This window comes from Phaethon aethereus, assembly GCF_964289735.1.
Source record: "Phaethon aethereus genome assembly, chromosome: Z".
Taxonomy (NCBI): domain Eukaryota; kingdom Metazoa; phylum Chordata; class Aves; order Phaethontiformes; family Phaethontidae; genus Phaethon; species Phaethon aethereus.
The window spans coordinates 66,448,752-66,471,890 of record NC_138577.1 but is presented as its reverse complement, the minus strand read 5'-3'; the positions used below and the strand labels follow the sequence as shown (position 1 = coordinate 66,471,890).

At 41.4% G+C, this 23,139-nt stretch overlaps 1 protein-coding gene across 1 annotated transcript; it reads left to right on the top strand.

The window, feature by feature from the left end:
* Positions 1-613: 613 nt before the first annotated feature.
* REEP5 (receptor accessory protein 5) lies at positions 614-21,734 on the top strand (the record flags this gene model as incomplete). The annotated part of the gene is made up of 5 exons (XM_082013141.1): positions 614-731; positions 951-1,044; positions 12,199-12,337; positions 19,795-19,963; positions 21,369-21,734. The coding sequence occupies 5 exons, from the start codon at positions 614-616 to the stop codon at positions 21,416-21,418; spliced, it is 570 nt and encodes a 189-aa protein (XP_081869267.1). The 3' UTR covers positions 21,419-21,734.
* Between the last annotated feature and the right edge of the window lie 1,405 nt (positions 21,735-23,139).

Genomic DNA, 23,139 nt, shown 5'->3' with positions numbered 1-23,139 from the left:
TTTAAAAAAAAAAACAAAACAACAAACAACCTTTTGAGCAATTTTAGGAGTCTGGAGCTGGCTATGTGTGTGCCCTCCTTTTCTCTGCTTACACGGGGGATTCACTCCCTGCTCACCTAAAGAAGGAGCATCTTCCTTCCAGGGCTGTCCCAGGCCGCCCCTCTGAGCTTAAGTATCAGTCCCCGACCCTCGGCAGGGACGTGGCCGTACCATGCCGTGCCGCCGGCTGGCGGGGCGAGGACGGCAGGAGGCCGCGGGGAGACGCCGGTTCATACACCCCGACCTCGTCCGGGGCTCCCCAGAAACAAGGGAGGGTGGCTTGCCCAGGCCAGGCGGCGCCCCCCGCCCTCCATTTCGCGGCGCGGGCACGGCTCCGAGGGCCGGCAGAAGATGGTTCCCCGCTGCTTGCCGCCGCCTCCACGCCAAGGCGCGGCGTTCCCCCACCCCCGCCTCGCTGCCTCCCGCCGGCCGGCGGCAGCGGGGCCGGGCTCGGTGCCGCCTCCCGCCGCGGCGGTGGGCGGGCGGGCGGCGCTGCAGGCGGAGCTTTGCCGCTCGGCCGCCGTGAGCCCGGGGCTGCGGAGGCTGAGGAGCGGGCGCCTGCGGCCGCCTCGCCATGACCGCCGCGATGAGGCAGAGGTTTGATCGGTTCCTGCACGAGAAGAACTGCATGACCGCCGTGCTCGAGCGGATCGAGAGCAAAACCGGCGTCAACCGCACCTACATCGCCACCGGTGAGCTCCGGTTGCCGCCCCGCCGCAGGCGCTCGGGGCCGGGGGCCGCCTGGCAGATGGGCTGGAGGGCGGAGGGCCCGATGGCGGCGGCCGCGCCCTTCCCGCTCCTCCTCGTCCTGCCCCGGCGGCGCTGGGCCGGGCGCGGGGACGCGTCCCCCCCAGAGCCGCGGGGCTGGGGGGCCGCCCGCGCTAACGCCTGTCTGCTCTCTCCCCGCGCAGCCATCCTCGGGGCGGTGGCCGTGTACCTGGTGGTGGGCTACGGCGCGTCACTGCTCTGCAACGTCATCGGCTTCGGCTACCCCGCCTACGTCTCGTGAGTGTCGCCACTTTTGCCCCTCTTACCGCGATGATCACATCTGTTGCCCGCGGCGGGGGGGAGAATGCAGTTGCAAAACCACAGCCCGGGGCTGGTGCAGTGTGTCACGGTGGCATTCCAGGGCCGCGCTCCAAAACGTTGTTTTTCCTGCCCACCCCCTTCCCTTAGCGTGTATAGGCGCGAGATGCTGTGTAAGTGACGAGGTTTCTTCCACCTGGCAAGTGCAAGTTACGGACGGGAGATGCTGGGTAAGGTCCACACTTGAAAACCAGTTCCCGTAGTGCGTCACGTTTCATCTTTGGGTTCCCAGCAGTGCCATCTTCAGAGAGATGCTGTATCGCTGCGTCTTACCGGCTGCTGCTAGTAACAGGAGGGAGAATCCCTGCTGTAATCCTAAAATTCACACTGATATTTTTAGTGGAGGACACTCCTAGATATTCAGGAAGGCACCAGTGTGGTGTCAGCATATGTTCGATGCGAAGCATTAGGTAACGTAAGGGGCTGGAGACGGAGATGCATTAAGGAGTGCTCTTTACTTCAAAACCACCTAGCTGATGAGAGGTGGAAAGGAAAGCTTTGTAGCTCTTTTTGGGTGTAAAAGACTTAAAAATACTTCATTTTTCAAAGGAAAACCTCCTTAGATGTTTTGTTCTTAAGAAATCTGGTATCTTTTATGGGCATTATACTGTTACTAGACCAAAATGGATTTCTTGTTAGGTAAGACCACAGTGGAGTATGTTCCAAAAGACTCCAGAAACGTACTAAGTAGAACCTTCTGTGTAGCCTAATACATTCATAAAATGGAAGCCCTTCCCAACTTAACTGCTATATCTTTGAATATAGCAGTACCTTTTACGTAACTGTGTTTAAATACAGTCAGCAACTTATAAAAATATGATCTCTGTAATTAGCTCCTGGGCAATACCTAATAGGTCCTTTCTCTTTTTTTTTTTTTCCCCAGAGATGTGGGAGATTGACTTAATTTTACTCTTTTGAAACTTCTTATTGTTGTGATGCCTAAAACTAAGCCACACTTTTCTAAATGCTGTTTCCAGTGAGCAGTGGTTTAGGAGATTGTAGGCCAAGAACCCTGGAGAAACTTAGGGTTTTATTTACTATAAGACAATTTTTAGTGAAAAGATTAGTTAAAAGGTATGTTTTCATTAAAATTTGGAAGGGAAAATATCAGTCATCAAAGCTTCAAAACCTTAAAATAGTTGTGTAGGAATTATGTTTATGTAATATTTTGTGTCTGATTTGGGTCACTTTTAAACTTACATAATTACTTTCTAAAATCCTATTTATATTTTTTAATTTGTTTTAGAACTGGTTTGGGATTACATTTTAAATCTGCCCTTATGCAACTATGGGGAATAAATTGATAATAAAAGCTCTTAGAACTGTGGAGGCAAGACAGTAGCAAATGAAATATGAATAAAGTGTTTTGCTCTTCCAATTTTTTTTTCCAAATCTGGAAAATTACTTTTTAAAAATCTTTTTATAGGGTGTCTACCCTTGTTCATGTTGGAAAGTGGTTTTAAATGTATCTTAATGTGAAAAGTTACCTCCCAGATGTTAGTACTGTGGGAGTTTTTTTGGTTGCTTGGTTGGTTGGGTTTTTTAAGTAATGGGTGCATATTCCATTGTCCTTGGCTACAAATTATATTTAAACAAAAAACATGATGAATAACATGCACATGAATACAATGCCAGTTCTTTTTTCTTTCCAATTCATGGTCAGTTAATGCTTTCCCTTTAGCTGTCTTTTTAATACTGAAGCATTTTTAGGAGGCAATGATGATCATGCCTGAAAAGGTAATTTAAAACGCTTCAAATTATTTAAAAATTATTTTTAAATAATTTGTATATAATTTTTATTTTTTATAAATTTTTATATAATTTTATATATAATGCTTTAAATTATTTAAAATTAGCTTTAAATGCTAAAATTTTAAATGTGATATGCTCCATGCCAGTGTCGTGCCACCCTCCCCTTGCCTTCCTTCCCAAGTACAGCGCGGGTACGTAGCATTTTCCCACGTGCGTTGCTGTGCCTGCTAGCCAGCAGAGCCAGCAGTGTGGCTGCAGGGGAGACGTGGGAGGATAGGCGCTAGTGCACACGTTTTCGTGGTCCTGTTCCGTTTCCCCTTTTTTGGGAGTGAGGTGTGTGAACTCAGGATAGGCAGTATTGCCCTTGCTAGCCTGTACAGTGTTACGGGATCGGTCTGACAGCAACACACTGGAACAGCTGTGCTGTCCCCAGAGATGGTTTTCAGTCTGGAGTCAAGCGTGGGCTGCCTGACCATGAAAAAGAGTAAGAATCCTCTTTGGTGGTTACCATTCTACCACCATATGGTTTTCTTTTTGCCTTGATGCTACCTTGCCATTCTTTGTATCTACCGTAGGATCTCTATCCTAATGCAGGGCTAAGCTGCAAGAAGATAAAGCTGATTTACTGGAGTGATTCCTGCTTTCATTTTTGCTGGTCTGGATCCCGTACTGCAGTCAGGGTGCTGCCGAGTGCCGTCCCCCAATGCTCATAAAGCATAAAGACCCAAAGCATAAAGAACACTAGCCAGAGTGGCTTGTTTATTCCTCTCTTATATTTGGTCTGTCTGCCTTGAAAGACAGCTGAAGAGCCTGCTGTATGAACTAACAGTAGTGAGATTTTCTTCCTAGCATTGGGCAGAAAACAGTTGTCAGCTGTCTTCATCAGCTGCAGGCGCTGTCAAATGGCTTTTGCTGTAAAAGCTGTGGCTTCTGGAAGAGGCCAGGAGCCGTAAATGGAAGATATTGTGCAGGGTGTTAGCCTGATGTTTATGCAGGTGTTTCAACAAAGGATCCAAGCCTGAAATGTCTCAGAAAGGTACAGAAAGAGGAGAAGCAGATTACTTTTCCCCAGTTAACTAACCTTCTTCTGTTGTGAAGTAGATCGGTGTATCATTTCTGCATTGTCAGTGACTGAATTGTTTAAAGTGGAAAAACAACAAAGTATTAAGTCAGGCTTCTGTTCAGCAGAAAAGACACTCATGAAGGAGTGGGACAGATGTCTTTGTTCTGCAAGGGAGATGACCTCCTGTCCTTAGAGTTGTTTAAAATGGCAAACAGGCTATTGAGTGAATGACCCATTAGGCATGTTCCAGTTCTGTTTTATTAGGATTTTAGTTTTGGGTTACCTTGGTCACAGTAGTCGCTGTTCACATCTGTGCTTGTCTGAAAGAAAGTATATCGGGGGGAGAAAAAAAGCCCAAACCCAGAGAAGGATGCTCAGCTCGGATTTCAGTCTGTTCACACCTGAAACCAGGACAGTTTTACGGATGTGCAGTTATCTGCCTGTCAAGCCTGGTGTAATTCTGTATTTTCTTTTGCTTACATCGTGTATTCATTGTCAGTGTGTGCCATGCAGCAGGTGCAAATTTCAGTGGAGAAGTGCTGGAGGCTGTAGCCGCTGGGTGAGACCTAGCAGATGGGGTGTGCCTGGCCGTCGGCGTGAAGTGGTACAGCTGCGCTGCTGCCCGCTTTCACATGCGTTGCTGCGTTGCTGGCCTCGGGCAAGGCTCAAAGCCAAGGCAAGGGGAGGGGGCAACTCCCTAGATAATGCCTGTTAAAGTTTCAGGCAGGCACAGCTGTTTCCTTTCTCCTTCCCCCTTGTTTATGTTCACCTTCAGCTTTGCTTCGCGTAAGTCTTCAGTGGTGTTATACATGGAGGAGTTTTCTTCTCTAGCAATACAAAACCTTCCCAGAAAGCCAAGTCTTCTATGCCATGTCACTAGCAAGGGCCCAGCTGAGGCTCTTAATGTAGGCAAAATTAAGCTGTAGTTTTCCAAGTAAATGTTACCTGGCTGTTTCCTAGTAAGTCAGACAATCTGGATTAAAGTTTGTTATAAAACCCTGGTCTCATTCCCTAAAATTCCGTTAAGTGCTACGTGATGATTAGTTAATTTAAAGTTGAAATCTAGTATTTGTTTGCAGGCTTTTGTGTTTGCAGTGGACCAGCATTGAAAAGTTTACCACAGATGACAGAGGTAATGTTTATACTTTTAGGGAGCTTTAACTGCACAAGGCAATATTCAGACTAGTAGATGGAAGAAATGAGTGTTGTCATATAAATAACATTGCCAGTATTTTCACTGTTTCTCTAAAGTTTCCAGAGCTAGTCTGCTTAAATGTAGCTCCACCCATAGCCACTGGTGGTTAACTGCCTCAAAAAAATTGGAGCGCGAGCGAGTGCAAGCAGGAAGGGAGCCTTTGATGACTAAGAAATGCGTGCAAAGGATTGGAAATTTCAGAAGTGCCGTCATGTTTGGTTTAAAAAGTGCAAAGATGAAAATAGCTTTGGGCAGTAAAATGTCTGAACTTACTACTTGTGTGTCTTCAAGGGAGAAAAGCAACATAATACAATCATACGTCTCTGCTTTGGCTAATTTTATGCTGTTACTTCATGTAAGCGCTGCTCATGGCACTTTACAAACAGGAAACCTAGATGAATTGTAGAGAAGTACAAACACACAATTCAAGACTTAATTTGAATATTGTCATGGTGTCTTCAGCCTGTCTCCTAGTTCCTTTGCCTCTTCCATACCTCTAAAATAGGAACACTGCTTTTCTTTGGTCACAGTTGTTTAGAAAATGTAGTATTGTTCCTGTATTTGTTGAGTTCTAGGGCAAGGAATTTGCTTTCTCTTAAGAAATTTTGAAGAGAATGCTTACTTTTTTCCTTCGTGGAAAATGCTGCATGAAATGTTCACAAGCAATGCTCTACTTCTGCTTTATAAACATGATTTGAGAGAGCTGGTATATCTAACACTTAATGCTGTTTCCTCTCCCATCTGATACTCCCTTTGATGGGGCTTCAGACACTAAAAAGTTATTTTGACTTTTTTGGTATATGTTCTGCCAAATCAGTTCCTCCCAACATACCTGCTCTTTGTCTTTTAGGTTTTATGTTTAAACAGTGCCATGTTTAAAATAAAAGCCATCTTATCTGCCGGTTGTACAAATGATGCACTTTCCTTTCTAGAGATAGCATGTGGTTAGATGCAAGGGAGAGTCTCATATGATAACTGTAGGAAAAGCTGAGTTTATCCTCCATATCTTAAATCTGCGTTAAAAAGATAAAGCTCTTTGTTATACAGATGGGTCCACTGAAAGATTTCCAGTTTATATTTTTATATTTTTGTATATATCCCTATACTATTGTTAGGGACTGCAGATATGTTTGAGCCCTAAATGAAGGCATTTTACCAGACCTTCTTGGTCAAGATGCACTGCAGTACTGAAGAGAAAAATTACAAGATTTTGTTGCTACACAGCTTAGCAACTAGCACTGAACCTGTAAAGGAAACTTTTCAGGTCTCTGCAAACCAGTCTCAACCCAGAAGCTAGTCCTCAGCCTAAAACTTGTATCCCTTTCCCACTCCCTTATGAGTCAATTTTTTAATTATATTCAGTAATTAAAACTGTAGGATTTTTGTTTCTAGTTTAAAAACTCCTCACACAGTAATTACCTCGACACAGCAACTTTTTACCCAGACAAGTCTGAAAACATTGCACTGTGATTTCATGCTTTACTGTACATTTGTATAAATGAAGGCCATACTATAATTCTTTTGCCAATATTGCAGCGAATAGAACTTAAAAACAGCAGCCAAGCTGTAACAAAATTACACTTGAAATACAGTCTCCACAGTGCAGCTCAGGTTGACAAGAAAATGTAACTTTTATTCTTTCTGTATTGTTGTAAGCATGGAGCAGGGTCCCAGTTCTTCTCCATTTGGTCACGACAGTAGTGTTTGATCTCTGTGCCTGCACTCTGAGCAGTAACAGCTGTGGAGAAGGCAACGAAAGCATTTAAAACATTTTTTCCCCCTCTAACAAAATTGGCTGTCACAAGTAGAGAAGCGTTGTGTTGTGGATCCTTAGCAAGTGGATTCCTCTGGTGGGATGCAGCATGTCTGCACTACGTGGGTAAAATGTGGCTTTTCCCGAAGCTCCCTCACTGCATGCCCCTTCTCTTTCTTTTCAATACCTTCAGGAAATACAACCTGAAAGAATTCTGTAATACAAGTTGGTATTAGATGTTTCCAAAACAGGGCTTTTAGACTCTTAACAGGCAGTGTAGCAGTACTGGTCTAACTGCTAACGTGGACAACTACAACCGACAGTGAAGCTGGTGAAGCTTAGCCTGAGACTGCTGAAGCCCATAGTGACTTTCCTTGCCCACGTTAAGGGTGGAAGTGGAGGAAATCCACCTTCCAGAGAGAGTGCCTGGACGGCTTTTCTGGGCACAGAGAGCTGAAGGCTGCCGGAGCCCCTGCTGGGCCGCACCACCCGCGTCGCCTGGCCTGTGTGGCAGAGCAAGCAGGAGCGGCATGGTTTGGCAGGCCGGACTGAGGCACTGATGCATGTTAATCCCAGGGAAAAAAAGGGAAAAAAAAAAAGCCTGCGTGGGTGTGTGTTTGGGGGAATCTGGTTTTAACCTGAGTCAGAACTGGGGGACTGACTCATCATGTGGCCCTACAAATACTTGTTCCGGAAGAGAGTGGGCCAACAATGAGCAGAAAGCAATGAAATGAGAGGATTGCTGCTTTTTTGCAGGAATCTAGCTTTGTGCTGAGTTAACACGTAGTCTGTAGGATTCGCTTCACTGGTGGGCAAAGGCATGTGCTCCTTTTGTTGCATGATTCTCCATTTCCTTTGAAGAAAGAAAGGTGGAACCCTTTGTACTACTGTCATGTTGTTTGTTGTTGTCTTCTAATAATATCCGTCCCTGCACAAACAGTGAGCCCCCCTTGCCTATCCTTCATGAATTTGTCTGCTGCCATCTTCTGGATACACAAAATTTTGAGAGGGAAGATGGTAGACTACACTGCAGCAGTTGTGTAAGTGCATTTGGCAGGGACATGTTTTCAGTATCTGCAAATTCAGTAAGGAGGAAGAAGGGTAGAAGACTGAGACTTTTAACTGATGGATGAAAATGTAGAAGACAAAACGATAAAGCAAATACAAATATGCAGGTACTTTGTTTCACTGAAATGATGCAAGATGTCATGGAGGCAGCCTGCCAAGATGAGTCTGAAATGAGGATGACAGGGAGGCACCAAACTGAGGAATTCTGGGGGCAGTGGAGTGTTGATCCCACAGGGGTGTCTGGATACACAGGTAGAAGTAAATTATTTCCGAATCACCACAATCTGCTGTAAAGACTTGGGGCAGACCTGTAAGCTTAAGGTCTACAAGCAGGAGTAATTTCCAGGTTTTTTATTTTTTTAAGTTAAATGGGAGAAAGAGAGAGTTATGCTTGGCTAAGAGGGTCACAAATATGCCTGCCTACTCAATTAGTATAGCACTGGTTAGAAAACTGAAGAAAGGATGCACAACATGGTCCAGTCTTCCCTAACTACAACAGAAATGCTGGGCTTAACAGAGGCTAATCTTTTGTCTTCAACTTGTGACTTTATTTATACAAGAGTCATCAGGTACATCTGTAAATTGCGCACATTTGAGTGATCATTTCACATGCTACTAGAGCAATAATATTTGGCATTTCTTCCTTTATATCTGGCTTCCACAGCTGGACTCAGCTCAAAAAAAAAAAAAGCACCACCCCAAACTCGTAACTGGTGTGCTTATAATATGCTTATTCTGTGAGTACTGTATGTGTCAATTAACTGTCTAACAATGATTTGTTATGCCAGAGCTAATTAAGGAGTGTGTAACAGTCTCTTCTTGTAAAAGAACTGATTTTTTCTTTTTCTTTTTTCTTTCTTTTTTTTTTTTTTTTGTCAGAATGAGTCAGATGCTTTAAGTGAAAGAATTCAACTTGGCAGCTTACTAGAATTAGACCAGTATCTGTTACTATCAGGTAACAGGATAAAGTAACCACACTTGATCTAGAGTTCAATTTGGCTGATTCTAGGATGCACAGAGTCAAAACTGAGCCTGTACTCTGATACTGTAGCTACATGGCTAATATGAACCCTGGGCTGCCAGAGAGCCAGCTCTTCCGCATTGGCATCACCAGCTAGTGGGGTTACTGAGGAACAGATCTGGCTAAAAATGAAGTTTTTGCTTGGTTCCCCATCTGTCTGCACAAGTTGCAATGCTTGCACTGGCAGGCCATTTTCACTGCTGGACATGCATCTGCTTTTAAAATAACTGAGCTGTGATGTTTACCATCCAGTCTACTGGAATCTGTTCCTGGTCACTGCTCTTACCTCCAGTGTGTAGAACTACTGTAAATAGTTGGTTGAGGTTTTATTTAAACTCCTTTACAGTTAGTGTGTAAGCACCATATAAAATCCTTCATGATGTGTAATTACTACTAACATGGAATTTAGTCAAATCAGTATTAGAAAAAAAACTTTTAAAAACCTGGCAGCATCTGTTCCTTTTAAGTTTGAAACTATAGGCTTTGGATGCTCCTTCCTTTGTTAGGAAATCTTAATTTACATGCTAATGAGACTGCCTTATTTGCTCTTGCAACTTACAAATAACCATTACAAGAAGTCCTAAAGCTGGCTGTACTGCCAGTGCCTCTTGACCTGTATCTTTTCTCTTATTGATGGAGATTGCATTTTGAGTATCAGACTGATTGACTCATGACTTAGCATGGAGAAGAATAAAAATGTTCTTGGCTTGAAGTAACATGTATGATGTATCTCCTAAGGTTAATTGTGCAGAGCAGTATCATATCTAATAACTTCTAGAATAACTTAAAAGAGTAAGTCTAATTAGGGTGGGATTCTTATGTTGAAAACAGTATAGTTATAACTGGATAAAAAACATATCCATGCATACATTCTACGTAACTTACAGTACTTATTTGTTCTTGGACAATGAGTATTTTCTATGACTTACTATTGAAGTAGTGTGTAAGTAGCAAAGGATGGAGATAACTTTTGCCCTTTTATTTAACAGGCTGTTGGACTGGATTTCCACTGGCAGCCTCAGTTGAGGGACATATTTCCCACTCAGAAGCAGCATATTTATAAAATACTTGCCTTTCCTTGACTTCAGTTAAAACTTCTATTCACTGATGGTCCTGCTATATCCTGCTTTTTCCTTCCTTCCCTCTCACTAAATGGGATTGGGACTGGAGCATTGCTAACATGTGCAGTTTGTGCCCTTCCTTCAGAGCTGACATGGCAGTAACCTTGGTGGGTAACCTGAGCCACCTGAGCTTGTCCCATGGTGCCCACCTAGACCAGATCATTACAGAAGGAGAGGACATGTGCTATTTCCTACAGTGCAAGAAAACACAACATGTGGATTTAATGCTGGTTGAATCAGATGGGGTTTTAACTACTGTAGTACTACTGCTGCTTGTGACTGTCTGACCATGAAAGTGTCTTGTTCATGTATTCACTTCAAGACATCACCTTAAGGAACAACAGCAGCAGATGGTGAATGTTCAAAGGGAGCACACCCATGGCACTGCAGTTAGGAACTCTCAAAGACCATCAGTTTTTACAGTAGAGAAAATAATAGGGCATGACTCTAACACAGTGATATGCCATCTGCCCTTTGACGCAAATTGGAGATTCTAAGCTTTTTTTTTTTTTAATGAAAACTGATTTTCATGATTACTAAGATGACCTTAATAATGTTAAAAAAAAATTTAAACAATGCTTCCTTAAATCCGTGGATGGCTTCAGACGATGACTGGAAAATAGCAAGACTGCTAGTGGTTTCACTGCAAAGCATTCTCTCAGATACCAAGCATACATGCTTATTGTGGTAAAATAAGCCTTTCCCTCTACGCCTCTAATGGAGTTGTCAGCAGAACCAGAGAAATTCACATGATGAGCCCCTAACAATAAGTTTTCCTTAACACTGAGAAACTTCACAATTAGTCCATTTCTCTTCTCCTTTTACCTATCACTCTAACTTCCCTACTCATCACTTATACTTTTTCTTTCCCTCCAGAAGTACAGTTTTACACCTTGAAAATAGAACAGTAGCCATCTCCCTTAACCTCCTATGTTGTTTGGGTGTGGGTTTTTTTTTGTAGGGCCCTCTCACCCGGAAGTATTAGAATACCTAAGAGGTGGGGCACAGAAAAAATGTGGTTTTTAGTGGGAGGGCAGGAGCAGCTGAAGTTGGTACTGCCTTTGAGCAGGCTGCCTGGACCACTGTTTCCTAACACTGTGTTGTTAGGAACAGCAGTAAGCAGACCTGCTGCTGCCCACCTGTAGAAAACCTGTTCTTCCAGCCATGCTGATGACCTCAATAGCAGTGCCTTATTGTGCATGATGAGGTATGGCAAGGGCAGTTGCTCTACCCAATGCAGGACCCTGCTGGCCAGCCACAAACTCCAATGGAAATAAGGCATAAATTAAGTATCAGATCCTCGTATTGCATTTCAAAGTAATTCAATCCAGTAGCTACACCATCTCTCTCTATGTGCGGCGGGTTTGCCAGTGCTTTTGCTAAAACATAAGGCATGTCACATGACTGAGCTGGGTTTTTTCTTTTTTTCTTAATTTACAGAACTAGGAAGTGACAGAGTCCAGCGGGTTTCTCAATTCACAAACCAGGAAGTGTACTCTCAGTCAGCCATCTGTCTGGTTTCTATTTTGTAAACCTCCCTAACTCTCAATCTTTTTTATGGACCAAAAGAAAACTTTGCACCTTTGATACATCCCACAGATGCTGCTTCAGCAACAATATAGCTGATATGAAAGACATACGTTAGAAAAGAATTAAAACTAAATTCATTAAACTGAGCCTACAGATTTTAATCCTACAGCATGAGTGGAGAGGACAAATGCTTTCTCATACTCTGAAGCTTCACATTATCAGGCTTGCAGTTGCTAGCATTTCCTTCTAAAACTTCTTACAGTGCTAATCTGGAACTTAGCGAGTTCAGGGTCTCCACTTCACTGCTTTTACTGAAGGAAGCACATCTGTGTCTTTCTTTTGGCTTTCTATTTTTAGAGCTGTATAAACTTGAACTGCGTTCTCCTAACAGTTGGAGAACAAAAACGTAGTCAGTCATTATGCAGGAAGCCCAAGACTTTACTAAAGGTTGCTCTACTCTTTTCGTAATACCATAGCCTACATCAGAATTTGCAAGTCCTGTAGGAATGGATTTATAGAGCAAAACAATTGATGCTACTGATCTGCTCACTTGTTTTGTTTTCCTTGCAGAATCAAGGCCATTGAAAGTCCGAACAAAGATGATGACACACAGTGGCTGACTTACTGGGTTGTGTATGGCGTTTTCAGCATAGTGGAATTCTTCTCTGATATCTTTCTGTCCTGGTTCCCGTTCTACTACATGCTAAAGGTATGTTCATTCATGTGAGCCCTCTCCTAAAATGGGACTTTTGATTAAACTTATTTAATGTCTTCAAGAATGGAAAGATAACAACAGATTCCCTTGGAATCATTCCTGGGTCACACCTTATTTTTAGATGCTGGCTACATGTAATTTAGCACTATGAAAGTGATCTGTTTACAGCCGGTGGTTTTGTGAGGCAAGAGGGGAGGTTGGGGTGGGTGGCAGGGAGAAGTCTGTCATGTTTTAGGAAAAAAGAGGCAGTGTAGCTGTACCGTGGAAAGACAGTTCTTTGTCCTGGTGTTAGGCAAGTTTGGGCAAAATGACAGCACATGGTAAACCCTACAGAGTGGCTCCATTTTTGCTTTAAGTACATTACTGAAAGTGGAGAGTAAAATCACAAAGGCAGCAAAAGGGATTATTAAGATCTGCACTACTGGGAGTAAAGAAGAAAACTGCGACATAAGAATAGTTTGAATCATACAGACTTCATTTTTAATTAAGCCACTTTCCTGAAAGGAAGTGGCAGGTATCAGAGGACCTTGTTGCTAATGTGCATTTGTTAGTATGATTTGACTACCAACCATGATCTACTTAATGTGTTCCAAGCTTTGTTTGTCAACTAAGGTGTAAGTGTATTGTCAATCAACTTTAACATGTTGAATTATTCTAGGAGCTAGCCAATTACCATGTATGCTCTTGGGTAGAAGACATTCTAGCTTGCTGGAGAGTCAGTTGTTTAGCTTAAAGGACTGTTACCTATTTTCTGTTTCAATGGGCTGTTCTATTCCTTTTTTTTTAATTTGCTTTGTTAGCCTGGTTTAGCTCCACCAAAGTTCTTGAAAAGATTTGCTTGCCAGCTATTGTGGTGGGGTCATTTGAACTTTTAATGGCAAGGTCTGATGTTGCCAAATGCTTTTCCCAGGAAATGCCATATTTTAAAAACAAAAATTGATTTGGACAGCTCAGTTAAGCTTCTGCATTGTTCCTTTTGAATCTTTAACAGGCATCAACTGCGCAATCATTTAGACATGTATTTTTCTAGCTCCCTAAGAAAATGCACATATTTACTGCTTCAAACTAAGAACATTCTGGCGTGTCTGATAAAGTTAATTCTCTCTTCCCTCGCCTTTATGTTTTTTGCCCTTAATCAAAAACAAAAATATGTTTTCCATTTTAAGCTTAATGATTTTGCAGATTTTTTAAGAAGAATCTGTAAATTTTGAAGTTTAGCATGGGTAACACAGATATGAAAGTGTTATTGTTTTAATATAGTAAGACCAAGCCGAATTGTGATTAAAGTGCAAGTTCATCTCATCTGAATAGGAACCAAAAAGGATTGCTTATGGCACTGGAAGAATCTGTTCTTAACCACTTACGCAGTTTTTTCATATCCCCAACTTCACCTTACAGTTTAGCAGGATTATGACTTTACCCATTGTCTGCAGTCACGCATACTCACAGTTCTGAATTATGAATTCAGAAGATACACTCTATGACAGTGTATTTTCAGAGCTTCTTTTCTAACTTCTTGGTGGTAAAAGACATGGCAATGATTCTTCACGCCAGCACAGCACTATTTCTGAAGAGCATGCAGTTGAAATTCAGGTTGATCTAGCAAATAAAGACCAACCACAGATGGCTCTGATAATACTGTATCAGAAATGCCACATTTACACGTGGTGGTGGCATCAACAGAAAGGTACTTTGCTCAGTGGAGCAAAAGCAAACACGAGGAAGCAATTATGGTAAATGTACAGCTTTCTAAGATAGCTGCTGAAGGCATACAGCAGTCAAGTATTTACTCTCAGTAATGGGTAGTAGGAGAGGTGTAGTTTTGTGACACAAAGGCAGACTGAAGGTCTGATGGGTTGAGAACCAGAAAGCATTGCTGAATGGATGGAATGATAGAGGTTACTCCATGTGGGGAAAAGGAGGAGGCAGGCAAGCTTCCAACTTTCAGTCCATCCACGACTAAAACCTCTTGTAGTGTAGTTTGTGATGTCTCCATGTCTCTTTTATGATGTTATGAAATAGAAGCCTAGACATGTTGTTCATGCAAATTTCAAGCTTGCTTTCATTTTCCAAATATGCTAAATTTGCATATTCACATTTATTTGATACAGCTTGTAGCTTCCACTCCAGAATGAGTTTTAGCTGCTCAATATTTCTATGTATGTTGACATGCAGGGCTGAGGCAGTGATCACAGCTGCTGCCATATTCCCCTAAGTCCAGAACCTAGGCTCTGTAACCTCAAAGTTTCATAGTATCATAGAACAGTTTGGGTTGAAAGGGATGTTTAAAGGCCATCTAGTCCAACTCCCCTGCAGTGAGCAGGAACATCTTCAACTAGATCACGTTGCTCAGAGCCCCGTCCAACCTGACCTGGAATGTTTCCAGAGATGGGGCATCTGTGCCAGTGTTTCAGCACCCTCATTATAAAAAATTTCCTCCTTAGATCTAGCCTAAATCTACCCTCTTTCAGTTTAAAACTGTTGCCCCTTGTCCTATTGCAACACACCCTGCTAAAAAGTCTCTCCTCATCTTTCTTATAAGGCCCCTTTAAGTACTGAAAGGCTGCAATAAGGTCTCCCCAGAGCCTTCTCTTCTCCAGGCTGAACAACCCCAACTCTCTCAGCCTGTCCTCATAGGAGAGGTGCTCCATCCCTCAGATCATTTTGTGGCCCTTCCTCTGGACCCACTCCAACAGGTCCATGTATTTCCCATGCTGAGAGCTCCAGAGCTGGACGCAGGACTCCAGGTGAGGTCTCACCAGAGCAGAGTAGAGGGGCAGAATCACCTCCTTCGACCTGCTGGCCACGCTTCTTTGGATGCAGCCCAGGATGCGGTTGGCCTTCTGGGTTGCGAGCGCACATTGCCAGCTCATGTTTAGCTTTTCATCCACCAGTCCCCCCAAGTCCTTCTCAGCAGGTTTGCTCTCAATCCCTTCATCCCCCAGCCTGTATTGATACTGGGGTTTGCCTCAATCCAGGTGCAGGACCCTGCCCTTGCCCTTGTTGAACCTCATGAGTTTCACACAGGCCCATGCCTTGAGCTTGTCCAGGTCCCTCTGGATGGCTTCCCATCCCTCAGGCATGTCAACTGCACTGCTCAGCTTGGTGTCATCTGCAAACTTGCTGAGAGTGCGCTCAATCCCACTTGTCTATGTCATTGATGAAGATATTAAAACAATACTGGTCCCAGTACAGACCCCACCACTCATCACCAGTATCCGTCTGGACTGTTGACCATTGAGCTGTTGACCACTACCCACTGGATGCATCCATCTCATCAAACAGACCACCCATCCAATCCATATCTCTCCAGTTTCGAGAGAAGGATGTTGTGGAGGGCCATGTCAAAGGCCTTACAGAAGTCCAGACAGATGACATAGGTAGCTCTTCCCATGTCCGCTGATGTGGTCACTCTGTCATAGAAGGCCACTAGGTTGGTGAAGCAGGACTTGCCCTTGCTGAAGCCATGCTGGCTGTCTCGAATCACCTCCCTGTCCTCCATGTGCCTTAGCATAGCTTCTAGGAGGATCTGTTCCATGGTCTTCCATAGTGTTCTCAGCACACTAGGAGTTTTTAAAGGTGGGAGAAAGGCATGTTCAAGAACTCCTTTGAATATAAACTTGTTCTCTGGTTGAAAAGTGCTTTGACATTTCTTGGGTTTTGTGGGGTTTTTTTGTAATGCCTACTTTTTATTTATCTGCTTTTTTCCTCTGAAGCACAGGTAAGCATGCAACTCATGATTTCAGGTGTATGTGATCTGTTTTTCAAGAATTCTGTTAATTATTTAAAGATACCATTTGGATGTTAAAACACTGTGGCTTGTGAAAGTAGCAGAGTTTAACGTCCGACGAGCATTCTTGGTAGTGGGAGGGAGAAGAGACTCCTGAGTCTACTAACAGTTCTGTTTTGAAATACTAGAATACTCTTTCTGAACAGAATTCCTAGCACGTTACATTGGGTGTATTATGCAAGCTGCTGCTACAAGGCACTCAGTCAAATGAAGCAGGAAGAGTTGTCATTGCAAGTGTATCAACATGCCAAATGTGGCAGGCTGACTCTGCTTCAAGACAGAGATCCCTTCCCCTTGCCCATGCACCTCATGCAATTAATGATTGATTTTGACTAAAGAGCTACTTCACTTCCATTAAAATGAACACCTTGTTTTAATGACTGTCGTCGTCTCGTAGGAGTGTGTTCATATTTGTAGTCATATGAGGCATGTCTTGGGTTTTTATAGTCTTCTGTCTGTAGAAGCTTGGAACTAGACATGGGCATGCTTGCACACTTCCCCTGCTGTAGCAGCAAACCCAGCTGTATTCGGTTTCGTGCTCCCAGGGCAAGAACAGCTGGTAGCACCAGATCCAAGTGGGTTAGACCCAGCTCAGGTGTCTGCCTAAGGAAGTCACTCTACTGCACAAATTCTGTTCCCTCCTCTGGCTGGGCTGGAGGGTCACAAAGAGTTTTTTTTTTTTCTTCCAGTTAACGATTTTATCACTCTGAGCTTTCTGGACTTTTTTACAAACCACTTAATTCTAAATAGTCTATATTAGCTCAGTTTCACGAGAGACAAAGGGAAAAGAAACTAAGTTAGCAGTCTGACATTCTCAAGCTTTGAAAGACTGAGATTTACAACTTTGGTATGCTGCCGCTAGAAAATGTATATAAACATCTGTTTCAGTACCTTTCAAAACTAATAGGTATTTGAGGACAAATCTATAACTGTAATATAGTTGATTTTTTTCTTGACTAGACTGGAACAAAGCTGTAACATCAAAATGACTAATTTTGTTCTTAGGCAAGAAAAGGGAAATTTCAAATTATTTTCGTTTCAGAGGAAGTTGGACTTGCAGCTGAGGGATTTCCTAAAACAAAGGAGAACTAAATAACGTCTTTGTGTATTGGGACAAGTAAAATAACTCAGTAATTGGCCAGGCATTCTTTAACAGGAAATAAAATCAATACACTTCTCGGCTCTTAGTGACAGAATACCATTTATTCTTTCTGTTACATTAACTTCCAAATAATAGAAGCTTTTGATAATTGATATTCCATCACTTTTTGCCTTTATTTTCTCTGACATGCTTAGTGATACTGCATCAGTTGCTACTTACTGGTGCCAAAATTTATTGTACATTGAATTATTTCTTTTAATTCGTTGATATGTTCATGGTAGGCATTCTCACTGGTGGACACTTAGCTTTGAAAAAACTACTTACTTTGTCTTCTGGGCAAACACTCCTTTAAGTCATTCTGTTCTGACACCACGATCAAATAGTTCAAAGAAGAAAGCTGGAAGCTTACCTAAAAGGGTGGTAAATTGGTTTGGCAAAATATTCTGTAGAAGGCAGTTGTTATCCTGAGAAATCAGTGATCCTTCTCAAAGAGACAGCCTGTCAGGCTACCTCTCCAGCTCCAAATATATCGAAGCGCTTTTCTCTAGGGCAAGGGGGATGGGAAGTGGCCTTAAAGAAAAAAGGAATAGCAGTGTCCTCTGAAAACAGTAGGTGTTTTCTTCAACTGAGGTGCATCAGAGAGATCAGTTTTACTCTGGTGTGCACTGCAGTGAAGACAAAGCCAAAATTTTACAGGTATGAAGAGCAGAACCTACACAACGTTCCATCTCAATATCCCTTATCTGACGAAGAGAGGAGATATTCCAAAATATTTGGAAGGCTTGCCTGAAGAAGACTATGTGTTTTTCATAATTGAAAAGGGACTTTATTCTCTTTTCTTTTTGTTAAATCAGAACTTTCTTTTAAAATGACCTCTCGACTTAAATCACCTTGTAATGGCCAAATTGTTGTTTAGGGGTTTCTTTTGTAATACCAAAACAAATATTTGGATGTGGTTCTGTCTTTGCAGTTTTACAGTGGGAAATCAAAAGTGTGAGGGGAAGGAGAGGAGACAGACATGTCTGGCTAGGCATGATGGAGTTCTGAAAGGATACTGTGATCAAACTAGTTTCTAGGAAATGCTTTTGCCCTATGCAGTGTGCTGGAAACCTCATAAATAAATAAGACTTTGCTTATATTTTTCAAATTACTTTCAGAAGCTCGAGCACATGCATTGAAACATCTCTTCGACTGCTGTAGGTATTTATGTGAAAACTGGAAAACTTCTGAAATCTAAGCTATTTAAATAAGTGCTACTGTACTTAAATGCAGACTTTTAAGTTGCCTGTGGTTTTATTGTATTTTAAATTATTATTTTGATTTTTGGTGCGTAACTTAGCTAACTGTGTGGTGGGTTGTTTTTTTTAAGGAGGAAGAGTTGGATTTTAGTTGTTGCATTTTCTCCTTCTCTCCCTCTCCTCCCAAAAATGTGTGGAAATCCTCAAACATTTAATCATGTCTAACATCAAAACAAGGCACATTTTGGCTGGGGTGGTTCTGTTTTGTGTTTTAAGAAAAGGTGGTCTGAGAAGAGCTCTTTTGCCTTTATTTTCTGGAGGGGCTTTTTAGACGGAATAATATTGTACTGTTTTTGTCTAGAAGGAACTGTACAATTCCTGAGAAAATTTGCTTAATTTTCTTGCAGTTTTATCCTGTAAATTTTTTTTATATATACTTTCAGAGCTCAAGCAAATTTAGTTATGGCACTTCCTGTGCCTTAAGTGTTTTCATCTTGTTTTGCATAGCTGTCTTTGTAGTGTGTATTACAGTGGAACTGAAGCCAAATAAAACTGCTTCAGTAGTAACGTCAGATACACGTAATACATCCAATAGCTGTCTTTCCAATCGCCTTTATGAGATGCAGAAATATTTCCCCACACCCTGTGGTGTTCGGTTTGTGGTTTGTTGTTTTGTTTTTGTTTTTTTTTTCCCCAGAGAGCAGGTTGTGCTATAAAAGCTACACCCAAACTATGCAATCCAAAAGCGTTACCCTTGTCTGTACACTCTGTGTAGCTTGGATAGATCTTTCCTCCTTGTCGGTTTCGCTCTGGGGTGCACACAATCCCGTTCTGTCCCCTGCTGCATTTTCAAAGCAGGGAGGTAGAGAGGACAGGGATATATTTTGGCTGGATTTAAGTGATTTAGGGACCTAGACCTTCAGTCAGGCCTGTGCCTTATAGCTTAGAAGTAGCCAGAGAGGCTAATGGTTTGTCTAACGAGGTTTTATACTTCTACCTTTAAAAAAAAAAAAAAAAAGTACATGCAATCTTGATGCACCTGTTACCCGATCAGCTTTACTGCTACAGCCCTCCTCCTTTATGCTATCAGTATCCATGAAATTATTCCAATATAAAGATTCACTGTAACTATATGTAACTATACTGATGTGCATACTTATGGGACTGTGACCATGCAAAACGAAGGGGATGATGTCCTGTTCTAGTCTGTAGAACTAACTGTAGAACTACTGATCGAGTCTGTAGCAGAGTTAGGAAGGCACGCTACACCTTGTCTCCTACTTGTTTCTTCTACTTAGGCAGATGTTCTTGTTCCTTGTAGTGTGGCTTCCTGTTGTGGTGTATGGCTCCAAGTCCTTCTAATGGGGCAGAGTTTCTCTATCATCGAATTATCCGGCCTTTCTTCCTGAAGCACGAAGCTCAGCTCGACAGTGTTGTTAAAGACCTGAAAGACAAGGCTGCAGAGACTGCAGATACCATCACTAAAGAAGGTGAGGAAAAGACCATTCACTAATCGCATCAATTAGGAGGAATTTCCCTGGACAACTCTAATATTACAGTGAATATTTATCATTTTGAGGGGTGTGAAATTGTAAGAAGACTATGTAAACTATAATGGAGCATTTAAATTTGGGTAAAGACGCCAGGAAAAGAGGATTGCAGTGGATCTTACTTTCTGGGAGCGCAGTTATGCTAGAGTGAGTGCAAGCTGTATGAGTGGAAGAAGTGGGTAATTGGTTTCTGTGTCTTTCCACCGTACATACCACTATAAACATTCCCTCTAGAAGCAGGTCCAAACATCCTCACAAGATACCTTCCGTAAATACAGTTATGGTTGCAGAGTATTTTTGTATCTCCTATAATACCACCGCAAATATCTGGTACTGTAGAAGGGCTGCTAATCGTGAATAAAGCAAATCCTTTAACACCAATAAACGGTAACACTGAAATGAAGTTTTACCATCCATACTTTTTTGTACTTTTCCTTCCTTTGGAGATCAAAGGATTCTGAGCCCACTCTTAAAAGAAATTACTTAGTTTTTTATTTGGTTAGAACAAATATTACCACAGCCTGTAGATTGCTTAATTTTTGCTTTTATTTCCTTGCATTCTATAGTGGACCCATGTACTCCAAAGTGTCTGATGATAGTTTTATGAATGAGAGAAGTAAATGTATTAAGTAGCTAAAATAAAGGCTTATTTAAATTTCATTTGAAAGGAAATTTATTTATAAGATATTTCAAAGCACCTTAAGTCTCCTTTCCCTCAAACAACGCATGCAGTCTCATTTCCTCGTACCAATGTAAGCAGTTTTCCCGTCAGTATTTAAATGACCTGCCTTTCTCAACTACACTTGGAAATTTTGCTGCATGACCCTTCCTGAATCATTACTGTTAGACAGGTATCTTAAATAATGTTCTTCCATGTTGCACATGGAATTTTTCTGTCCTCATTCCATTACTTACTCTTTCTTTCTCCTATTTTTACACACAAAGATTTCCACATACATTTTTATTTTAAGAAATCATGCGTGCACATACACATTAGCGTTATTCCAGCCCTGTTTCATCAGCTTGGTAGTGTATTTCTTGCTGTAATCCTGTATGTCCTAAACATAGTGAGCAGCTCTATTTTATTGACATAATAGTTGTAAGTCAGTTTGTGCTGTTTATTGTGCTGCTCTTTGCTTATGGTTTGTTTTTGAAAATCTTTATATGATCAGTTTTATCACTACATCTGTTTGTATGTGTATACAAAGCTATGATTTTCTTTTGTGATGTTTCTTTTGTGACCTAAAAGGAGAATTTTTTTTTTTTTTTTTGCAGCTCAAGAATACTGAATAAGCAACTTAGTCTGTAGGCCACTAAGATTAAACTTGCTTTTATTTTCCTGCAGCCAAGAAAGCAACAGTGAACTTACTGGGTGAAGAAAAGAAAAGCACCTAAACGAACAACTGGATAAAGTTTCCCTATCGCCTCCTTTATGAAGCTTGATGTTACTGGGAACTGTGGTATAATTTTAATAATATTGCCTTGGAAACATTTTGATATATTAAAGGAATGTGTTGTAACTTTGCTTACTACTTTGCTGTGTCTGTATAGAAAGTAAGCATTTTTATTTAAAAGCAATGCAGTGGGCAGCATCTGAAGCTTAATGAAAGTATTTTATTCATCTTCATGCAGAAGAAATCTTTCCGTAATCTCCTTCTGCAGTAACATAAATAAAAAGTATATATCTCACAGGCTCTGCACTTTAGTTGTCTCTTTGTGTATGTAGTTACTCTTAACACTTGGACTGTGGTGCGTCTGGTAACATGAAGCTATTGTATAAGGAAAATATTAGTCTGAACGGATCTTCTTGAATATACAGGGAATTATTGTGAGAGATGGCATAACAGATGTATTCCCCACCAATAAAGTTGTAAGCGATGAAATTACATGTTCTAGGCACCTGATGATCGAGGTTATTCACTGTTGCATGTTTTGTTGTAACACAATATTTGGTACAATGTGTGTATTCTTAAATGGAATACTAATTTATTAGTAATACTAAATACAGGAAAGAGTAACTTCAAGTGATCAAGCTTATACTGGCATAAAGTAATTTGCCAGAAATGGATGCATTAAATTGCACAAGATTAGCACAAGATAACTAAAATACAACTCCTTGCCTCTTCTTGCTAAATAAAGTTGTCACCTAAAATTGTTAATAGAGTGCCTTTTAAGATCACACTCAAAAGCACAAACCACCTTTCGCTAAGCTGTGATACCGTTACAAACAACTGCTTCCTAAAGTTCTGTTAAAGTATTAACTGCTTTGGGTGTCAGTTCCCAGAATGACTTCATTAATGGAAGGGACTGCACCCTCCATGAGATTTTTCTTCTCATAAATATCTGCAATCTCTTCTGAGAGTACTAAGAACAACTTTGCATGAGCACTGAAACTTCCTGAATAGAATGCTGTTGTCATTACTTAGTACATTTCTGCCCAATCAGTAAGAATGCAACGAAAGTTGTAAAGAGAATAAAAACTTTTTTGCAATCAAGGGAAAAGAATATTTTTTTTTTTAGATCTGACGCTGTATTTACTCTTTCACACCACAGTCTTTTCAACAAATTCAGCATGAATTACTGAAATCTCCCTGTTATCATCTCCATGCTGACATTTCTTTAAAGCCTACAGTAATGCTATGACAGTTCTGAACTCACAGAACACGCAGAAGCTAAGCTTAAGCTTCTGATACAATAAAAAGTGATTTCTAGTCCGCAATGTTAAATTCAAAAGATTTCATCTTAAAATAGACTTTTGAAGACTTTTGGCTTTCTGCAAGAAGTTGGTATATGAATATTCACTGTAAATTTCCAGACGCAAGAACAGAAAAAGAACGAAACACATAGTGCAACTCAGCAGGTCAGTTTTAAATTTGAGAGATATGTATTATAAGAAGAGATGTCAAAAGTGTATTAAGAGAAAGCATTTTAAGCTTTAAGCTGGAAAAAACAGCCCTTACGGCTGTGAACTTGCATAGGGAAGTGTGAGACCCACTGTGCATCATTTTCTGTAGAACAGCATGCAGTTTGTCATTTGCAGGAAAAAATGTTAAATATCATGACAACTTTTTGTTATGAGTGGATGTGCTGAAGAGGATAAAGTTTACAGCAAAGTT